Raw genomic sequence first — 9,748 nt, forward strand, 5'->3', positions numbered from 1 at the left:
AAAAAAGATGGTAAACATTTTGTTTTGATTTTTTTTTCTGTGCAAAATACTAATCATCTGTTATCAGCTACAACTGGTGCAGCAAATAGTGTCCTATGATTTAATAATAATTATTTTTTCCTGTTTTCTGAAGACCTCAGGAGTAGGATCAGATGATCAATATCGAAGAGAACAAGAGGTTCTAAAGGAAAATTTAAGATTATCGTCTGAAAACGTTGAGCTAAGATTCCAGCTAGAGCAAGCCAACAGAGATTTGCCAAGACTAAAGGTAACATCTCTTTACCATTTGTCCCCTTTAACCTGGCACAGGTTAGTGGATTTTGTACAAAGAAAATGATGTTTGTGTATTTTCTGTGTTCCTCATGTTCTTATGTAAGATAAAAGAAAGCTTGGTAGAAATTATTAAAAATTTCACTGTAATGGGAAATTGTTTTGTTTTTTTTTTTAATAAAACCAACTGTAACTTTGTTTCTTAATCTCAAACTTAAATCTAAATAAATAAGTTCCTTATTACTTTGTTCTATTAGGACCAAGTAAGTGACTTAAAAGAAATGTGTGAACTTCTCAAAAAGGAGAAAGTCGATGTTGAAAGAAAACTAAGCAGTGTTAGAGGGGTGAGTACTGCAACAACATTTTTCATCACAGTTACATTATATGAAAAAATATTTAAGGTAAATTATTTTGAATGAATTGAAAGCAATCAGTGAATGTTCTTGTTTATTTTACTGTTGAAGTATTACAACAAATTAATAAAATTCAGTCATTAGGACCATTAGAATGAATAGAGCCACTATATTAAATATTTGCAGTATTGAAGCTTTGTTTTGTCATTTGCATTAAACCTGTTTTCAGAATCATGTTTGTACCAAAAAGAGGAGTTACTGCCTTTGTAATAAAAACTACATTTATAAAAGCTTTTTTTATTTGATGCAGATGTTAATGTAACTTGTTAGTGAAGGTGTTTTACTATGCAAGACTGCACAAATTTTATGTTAGCCATTGTCAGCTGCTTTTTGAGAATTTGAAAAGTTACAGGAAAAAAGGCTTCAGTAATGCTGAGTGCCTTTCCTTTTGCTGACTTCTCAAATTTATTTGTGTGAAGCAGAATTAAGCAAGTGCCTTGAATTATACATGGAGAATGAATTCTGCTTTGGGGTACCTGGAAAGAATTGTATCTTAGGCGGTTGTAGCTTTTGGATAAGGCAGTTCAGTCTGTAAAACTGCTTCATTCAAGGATTCTGAGGAGGCAGCAAATTCTGAAACTTCCTTTTCAGACACAAAGATCTGTTAGGGGTTTTTCTGGTTCTGCTGTGTACAGCCACAAAGCTTTTAATCTCTTCAGAGCTTTTTGAGAAGAAAGAAGTAATTTTCACTTCCAAAACTTGCCTCACTGTGTATGTTTATACAGGGCTCCTAAAATCTTCCCCTTTTTCTGTGGTTCTTACCTCTGTGGAGAAGAGGTACTTCTGGCCCCAAAATTGGAAACAGCAGCATTTTTAAATTGTTATTGCTGAGGAAGTCCATTGCTGCAAAGAATATAAATAAATTAAGGAACACTCTTTAAGTACTTTTCTACCTCATAAATAGAATGGTTGAAGAAAAATAGAGAAAATAGTTGTGGATCGCCTTTTTTTTTTTTTTTTAAACTTACATATGCATAAGCTGTATTTCTTTTGCCACTTTAATTTGTAGAAGTATAGTTGGTTTAAAAAAAATAATAAAAATAAAGCCCTTTTTTAGTCCTTTAAGCTCACAGGTAGTCACTACTTCTTTTTTCCCCTTTAGATAGTGTTAGTATTCAAGCAGTTGCACAGTCAGTTGGATCAGGAAACTGCTCTACAAGAAAAACAATTAAAAAAATAAAAAATCAAAACCAACTAAACAAAAAAAACCTAACAGCAAAATAAAACCTACTACTTTGATTTATCCTTAAACTGTTTCATTTTATTTTATAAAATACATAAAATTTTGAGATTTAACTGCTGCTTTTTTAGGTAACAAGTTGAGGGAGCTGATAATTTGACTGTGGAGGTGAATGATCTTTTGGAAAGTTAAGTATGCAAGAATCTTGAGGATACAAATGACGCTAAACTTTAACAACTTTATAATGAATATGATAAAATGGAAAATATGCCATAAAAATAAGAATTGAAGTATCTTAGAAGGTTGTGTTGTATCTTTTCTTTTTCTTCTGCACAGGCTGGCAGAAGTGGAAAGACAGTCCCGGAATTGGAAAAAACTATTGGTTTGATGAAAAAGGTGGTAGAGAGAGTCCAAAGAGAAAATGAAGATCTGAAAAAAGCTCCAGCTGTGGTTTCTAATGAGAAATTACTTGGTCTTGAACAGGAAAATGAGAGGCTAAAGGTACTGATTTATCTTAAGTAGTATATTCAAATAGGAGTTCATATACAAATTAGTAGGAAAATTGAACAGCAAGCCTGTTGTTGATGTTGACTAGTAAAAAAGTGGCCAGAACTAAAATTTCATTAGCATAAGTACTGCATGATTTATGTAAAGATAATTTGTATGTTAAGATAAATTTAAATATGTGATGAAATGTTCAGTCTGCAGTCTGTACTGTAACTGTCAGTTATATTCAGTGACTGTAACTGTGCTTCAAAAAAGGAAATTTGAAGTAATGTAAATATGTTTTAACAAACTATTTACTATTCAGTCTGAAATGAAAAAAATGAAACTTGATCTTGGGGGCCAGCTGAGTATGCATTACGAATCTAAAACCAAAGGAATGGAAAAAGTCATTACTGAAAATGAGAGGCTACGTAAAGAGCTGAAAAAGGTATGATCATTGCAGTGATTATTTATTTATATTATGATTATATATGATGATATTTATTTATATATGATCTGATTTATGATAATTTATTTCCATTAGCTACTTGTTGTGCTGTGTATATTTTTTCTTTTTAAAATGGTCAATGTGGTGGATATTTTTCTAAGAATTGCTATTGCCATTACAGAACTTTAAATTTCATGTGGAGGGGATACATCTAAGAAACAGGCTGAGACAGAATTTGGAAGCTAGCGGTCTGATACATGTATCTATGATACACTGTCAGCTGTCTCACCACATTTTTAGGTAATGCAGTGCTACATATAAGGTTAAGTATCATGCAACTTTTTTTTTTATTGAACAACAGGAAGCTGACAGTGGAGAGAAGCTACGAATAGCAAAGAACAATTTGGAGATATTAAATGAGAAATTAACTGTACAGCTGAAGGAAACCATTAAGAGGCTAAATTTGGCTGAAAACACAGGCTCTCAGCTTGATGAAACTGACAGGAAAATCTGGAAATCGGTTGCTGTAGCAAGGTATGGATTAAAATTATTCTTCAGTTCTCAAATATTATCAAAAAATACATATTTATATTTTCATAATTTTTCTTTCCTCAGACAGTGCTTATTGTCTGACTCTATTAGTCTGTAGAATCAGTACAAAAATTCACCAGAGATCTACTATCCTTAAGCGCTGGCCTTGTTATCTGGTTCTGTAGAGAAGATGTGTTCTCCCTTCTTCAGATCACCTTTGGACTCCAGAATAGCTTTGACAGAGGAATGACTTTGTGTTCCTTGCTTCTTAAACATACTGAATGTGTATTCAGCATTTTTGCTGAACATAAAAAACACAGACTTTAGTATCTTAGCAAAAGGATATCAATATGAGTGGTGGTGGGGGGGAAGATAGAGGCCGGGAACCTTCATTTTCCTAGTTGCATTTGTATATCTACATTTAACCATGTGGCTGTGCAGAGGTTGTTTGTAAGCCCACTGGGATTTCTGTGTTCTCTGGGACAAGTACACGTAGGTGTTCTGAAGGCCCTGAAATGTAGTCAGCCTGGTAGTCCTGTTATTTGTAGTAGAAGGGAAAACTGGATCATGTTTTCCAATGTAAAAAGAAGTGTGGAATCACCCTTTCCTAGCTTTGTAGATAAAATTCAAACTTTGAAAATAATCATAAAAAATTACTGTTGGTAATAATAGTGAATATCTACAACACTTTACTAATCGCTCTTATCTACCCATTGTTCTGAAACTGAGGTACTACTTACATCACAGTGTGGCACACACTAAACAAAGCAGTTTTATGACACCAATTTCTGCTCTACAAGTTAGACATGCATTATTATTTTATTGCTCCTTCTGAAGATAGTTCCGATGCTTTTTCTATGACTAGCTACTTATACAAACTGGAGATCTTAACTCAGCAGACAGAGCAACTTTTAATGGCATTCATTTCTTTGATAGAAGCAAGTTGCTTTGAACTATTTTGTGGTTTGCTTACAGCAGTTATTTTAGTGAGCAATCACCCCCAAAAGCATTGCCAGTCCAAAAACATTACTGTTAACACCTGCTTTCACGAATGAGCTGCATGCAAAGATAATATTCACGTGTCTCACTTGCGTGTTTAATGATGAACAGATTGATACAGAATACTGATATAAGATACATGTGAAAATGGAGAATGAATAATTTTGTCCCTCTTTGAGGGAAAAGTTTTTAATTGGGTATCACCTCCTGTACTTGGCAAATCAAAGAATAAGAAATTGAAATAGTGCGTATGCAAGTGGGAGAAAGAAACAGCATCTATCCTGCAGAGGCAGGGAACAGAGCAAGTTTTTGTGGAAAAATACTTAGCCCTGGGCTTCTACATGATGTCATAGTCAGTTCAGGCTGCAAAAAAACCTTCAGTGTTTACAAACAGAGATAGATAAACTTCTTGCAGATAGTTTCTAGCTCTGGCAGCAACCTTGTAAGGGCAGAAAATTAACCATACAAGAGAGACATCTGTCTGATTTCAGACAAGGTCAGCTTGTTGTTGAACTTCAGTCTCTCTAGCCTTGTATTCCTGTGGGATCCCTTGCCAGAACTGTAGAGCTTCTCTGACACACAGCTGAACCATTTCACTTCACTGAGACTTTAGAAAGCTGTTCCTTTATTTTCTCCTTCTACCTAACTACATACTGAGGTAAAATGTCTACATGCAAGTTCAGATGCCTGTTATATTTAATGCGAGGAAGAGGGGAACACTGGCTGCCAGCCACAGGAGGAAGAAGAATGTGTTGAAGGGGTAGACCCTTAAGGCCTTACGTTACCAGCTTAATGTTTGAATAGAGTTTCTCTTTTAATTATTCACTTTTTTGAAAAACATTTGTACTAACTTCTTTTTAGTTGATGTACGTAGTTGTGGACAGTAATGTCTGTATGTATACACACATGTATGCATGAGAGCTGCTCCAAAAGTAATGCCTCATTATGTTGACTCAAGACACCGGTGGCAAAGACTGGTAGTATGGAAGTAGAAACTGAACCTTCTGGCCCACAGTCTGTTGGATTTTATTGCCATGAGACGGATGGCAGCAGAGGAACAGCATCTGGTATAGGGAGTGCATGTGAAGCAAAGACATGTAACTGAATTCCTCTGCGTGGAAAAAGTTGCACCCATTCACATTCATCGACGCTTGGTGAAAATGCTCACTGCATAGTGAGGCAGTGGGTGGTGCATCTTAGCAGTAGTGAAGTGGGTCACCTCCGCTGGTACAGATTTGTACAAGCATACCATGCAGGCTTTTGTTCATCACTGGCAGAAAAAATGCACAGCTAATATTGGTGACTATGTTGAAATATAGTTTTGTAGAGCAGAGTCTCACCTGTCACGTAGCATTACTGTTGGAAAGCTCCCTACTTTCCACAGAAATAAACAGGAAGCATTACTTTCAGAGAAACCTATGCATATAAATATAGCATCATGATTAATTATACTTGACCATTTCAAATGGTGTGAATAAAAACTTTTTATTTGGTTTAACATGGTTTAAGATTAACAACATTTTGAAATAAATAAATAGTACCAACCTAGAAAAGCTCACTGGAGCACTTTATCATGCAGTCCACCTCACCAACATATTTTCCAGAGGTAAATGGTAATAGAAAGTCCTTGGGCATCACCTACATGATCGTTGGGATTTTACTGTTTGGCATGTAGGAAGAGGTTAGAATCCACATCTGAAAAGCCTCTTCAGCAGGAAGACTGGAATAGATATCTCTAGCGATGTCTTGCAATCAACATTTCCGTATTTCTATACAAATATTTTTGTAGCAGGCTCAAAGCAAAATGGATTCCTCCTCAGACTCCAAGACAGAACATCATTCCTCGTAGAACACTTTGTGAACACTTTTTCTGTTCAGTCTGCATCTCCTGCATCTGTATTAAGCTTTTTTTTTTTTCTTTGTACTACATTGATTTATTTTCCATTAATTGTTAAATCACAACGAAGACAGACCTGAGAAATGCATCATCCAACTTAACGCAGCAAGAGACATGCATGGTTTAGCAAGAAATAGCCTGGTGTATACATGCAGAACCATACAGGATTCCTGTAACTCCTTGTCAGAGTATAAACGTGTAAGGTCAGCAATGGTAGAACATTTGGAAGAACCTTTATTCTAAAATTTAAAAAAATACTACTAAAATTTCATTATGCTTAATTCAGCTCACTCACTTATTAAATAAGATCAGTGATTATTTGAAGGCCTCTGCTCCAAACATATTTTAGGGTGTCTTTTACAACACCTTACCTGCTTTGAAAATATCCTGATTTTTATTTTTTTGTATTTTCTCTTATCTTTTCCTCTTTAAATATTAATAACCATAATAATTTTAATACCAGGATGCACGAAGCAAAGATGAAGGAACTGGAAATGGATATTGCTAAAAAAAACCAAAGCATTACTGACCTTAAACGGCTGCTTCAGGAGGCAACAGAACGTGAACACAATGCTGATAAAAACTTACAGGATCTAAAAGAACAAGTGAGTAAAAATCTAAGCCAGATGAGTCTAAGAATACATTGATTAATTTTAATTTCCTTCTGATGTCCATACTGACAGTTTATTTTTCTCTCTGTTTTTAATTATTTTCAGTTTTAGTTGCCGTAATTGTACATTTAAATATTTTTGATGATTAATAAGGATTACCACTTACCAATACATATAGATGCCTTCCCCTTCTTACAGGAAATAGTATTTCTTCGTATATTTCTTAAAATCATTCTAGCTTGTTCAGCAAAGTAATTTTCCTACAGGAACTTTCTTCTTTCTACAAGTCTTTTTGGGAGACTGACTTTTCCATTCTACAGAGGATTTTTGTGTTTCTTTCCAATACGGCATCGTACTACACAGCCTTTACAATAAGTTCTTACAAATATACTTCACACATGGAAGAGTTACTGAATTTGACTAAGGAACACTTGAAAAAATGGATCAGATTTTGACTTTCAAGTATGCCAGAGATGTAGGCCTATGTCTGTGTACCTGGATTAACCTTAGCTTCCATCTTCTTGTTTATTAAGAAGTGCATGGTTTTCTTCCCTGAACATCTCGCTCTGGCAGTTCTCAGAGTAAAGTGCTGAACACACATAAGTCAGACATTATCTAAGCAAGTAAATGCGTTCAATAAATAGAAAAAGGACGTGGAATGGAGTTTTGCAAAATAATTACTTTAAGCTTTGTTTATGTTTGCTTTTCTCCTTCTGGTTTAAAGTCAGCACTATTAACATGAACAAGCCTCTCCTGAACTGCTGGATCCTTCTTACCAATAGCAAAATTAAGAGAAAATTATTTTATTATGTGACATTACTCTGAGGCAACACAATTTCAGGTTTGTTTTGTCTCAAATGCAAATGAAGGGATGTGGTCAATGTTCATTCCATTTCAAAGAAACAGAGATCTACTGTCAAAGAGTTAGAACCAAAATCTATACCTAACAGTAGCCTTACATGAGTTCATAAATGATCACTCTAAAAAAAAAAATCTAATTTAAAAGACTTTAAATTTTTGCTCTTGTATCTTCTACTGAAAGGTACATCTACAGGCTAAATCCCTCTCTGCTTCTGGTTTATGACTGCAGATCATTTCTAGTCAGTGTCCATGACAAGCATACATTAATTTGAGTTTTAATTGCAGTTACTTGCATTTCAAATGACACAAAGAAACTTGAGACACCTATGTATGCAAACAAACATGTCATTACCTTTAGTGTATTATCACTTTCATAAGTATATCTATACGTTATTCTGATGTCTCAATTTATGTTCCTAGCATTCTTTTCAAAACTTTTTTTTCCAACGTTCATGAAATATGCAGTGCAGCTCAGCTTTAAGAGGACTGCAGGTAATTAGAAACTTTGAAGAAACTGGTTGTTGGTTATTACTTTTTTTTTTCTTCTACCCTTTGTGATCACCTAGTACTTGGTTAAACCATTAGTATATTAGTGTCATTTTCTTTCATTTCATTAAACTATGCCAAGGAGAAGTCACTAACTCCATGTGAAATACACTATCTGTGGATACTGCTCTCAAGACTGACTTTGCTTGTTTGTTTAACCTTTCTTTCAAGTTTGAGCTTCTCAGCCACCTTCCTGAAGGTGCAAGGACAGAGCAAGGCCTCATCAGGGAGCTTCAGCTTTTAAGGTACTATATTCCTCACCCAACATATATGAAATGAGAATGATCAACAAAAAGCCACTGCAGTTTTTAATTATGTGTTACTTATTTCAAAACATGTTAATATTTTTTAAATTATTTAAAAATTCTTTTATATTCCAGATTAACTAATAGCGAATTAAAGGAAGAAAAAGCAGAGCTAGTACGCCAGATAGAAGACTATAAGCACCAGATACACGTGTACACCAGTGAGGGTCCTGCAGCTGGTAATCATTTCCAATATCTAAAATAAAGATTTTTGTGTAGCCTGGGCCTAAAAGTATTTTTACTTAATATGTGTGCAAAATGATAATATAATCCAAATATTTCTGTAGTTCTATTAATGCCAATGTGCCATAAACTGGAGCAAATTAAGGTCCCTGATGTTTGATAGTTATAAGGAAGTACTAGTAAAAGTTACTTTGAGGAAGAGGCTGGAATCTTTGCAAGATTTCCCTTTCTAAGAAGTGAATTTCATGCTTTATAAAACTCAAATAGTGCTTGTAAGACTTCAGTCATTCATTGAAACCCTCCTGTTTACTCCTCTTGCCTTGGGTTCCAGGCTGCCAGAAAACAAGTGTCTATTTCAGGATACCAGCCCTGTGGATGATTTAAGATTAGCAGCTGTCAGAAAAAGCCACAGTAAAAGCAAGGAGTGCTGTAGAGCAGCATACTGCCAAAAGACAAAAAAAAAAAGAAAAAAAAGAAAAAAAAAACAACAACAAAACCAACACATTCTTGAATCGTGAATATAATTAATAAGATCCTTAAATTCTCTTTTCCAAATTTTCTGTATCAGAGAAACTGCACATGTATTTTTCAGAAACGTGCTAATAGACTGGTCATTTGAATACTGCCTTCAGTAACAAGAATTATACACCATTACCTAACTTGTGGAAGAACCTAAGAATAGCCAAGATGATTTGAAATTTTGGTGGCTGTTGATCACAACTGAGTTTACACACTGCTTCTCTTTACAGTTGAAACAGCTGAAGTATTATTGTAACAAATTTATTCATGTAATTGATTATACTTACCTGAAATTTCCTATCAAGTCAATACTTTTTGCAGGAAATAGTGAAGTTTCAAAGAAGGATAAAAATGATAACTTAATGACAGAAGTAGCTGACCTCCAGGCACAGCTGAAAGCCTCTGAGTTGGAGAAAGAGCAGATAAAGGTGAGTTGCAGAGATGATCTTTGGCAAGATAATGAGCACAACTATAGTCAGCTAGAAGAACCTATTTAATA

At 34.6% G+C, this 9,748-nt stretch overlaps 1 protein-coding gene and 1 long non-coding RNA gene across 10 annotated transcripts in view; one reads left to right on the plus strand and one right to left on the minus strand.

Annotated features, from left to right (window-relative positions):
* LOC128073516 (uncharacterized) overlaps positions 1 to 2,205 on the minus strand; it is a 33,780-nt gene extending 31,575 nt beyond the window's left edge. For both annotated transcript variants that reach the window (XR_008202745.1, XR_008202744.1), the window contains exon 1: positions 1,446 to 2,205. This is a non-coding gene — a long non-coding RNA (uncharacterized LOC128073516). The remainder of the gene's footprint in view (positions 1 to 1,445) is intronic.
* The window catches only part of CEP290 (centrosomal protein 290), a 51,856-nt gene that overhangs the window by 41,144 nt on the left and 964 nt on the right, over positions 1 to 9,748 (plus strand). For all 8 annotated transcript variants that reach the window (XM_052668523.1, XM_052668521.1, XM_052668519.1 and 5 more), the window contains 9 exons: positions 134 to 268; positions 528 to 614; positions 2,200 to 2,364; positions 2,675 to 2,797; positions 3,159 to 3,331; positions 6,688 to 6,829; positions 8,414 to 8,487; positions 8,623 to 8,726; positions 9,571 to 9,677. In XM_052668523.1, coding sequence (XP_052524483.1) covers positions 134 to 268; positions 528 to 614; positions 2,200 to 2,364; positions 2,675 to 2,797; positions 3,159 to 3,331; positions 6,688 to 6,829; positions 8,414 to 8,487; positions 8,623 to 8,726; positions 9,571 to 9,677 — 1,110 coding nt within the window. The remainder of the gene's footprint in view (positions 1 to 133; positions 269 to 527; positions 615 to 2,199; positions 2,365 to 2,674; positions 2,798 to 3,158; positions 3,332 to 6,687; positions 6,830 to 8,413; positions 8,488 to 8,622; positions 8,727 to 9,570; positions 9,678 to 9,748) is intronic.

The sequence above is a fragment of the Tympanuchus pallidicinctus genome, unplaced genomic scaffold (assembly GCF_026119805.1).
Source record: "Tympanuchus pallidicinctus isolate F22 unplaced genomic scaffold, pur_lepc_1.0 scaffold8, whole genome shotgun sequence".
In the NCBI taxonomy this organism is placed as follows: Eukaryota; Metazoa; Chordata; class Aves; order Galliformes; family Phasianidae; genus Tympanuchus; species Tympanuchus pallidicinctus.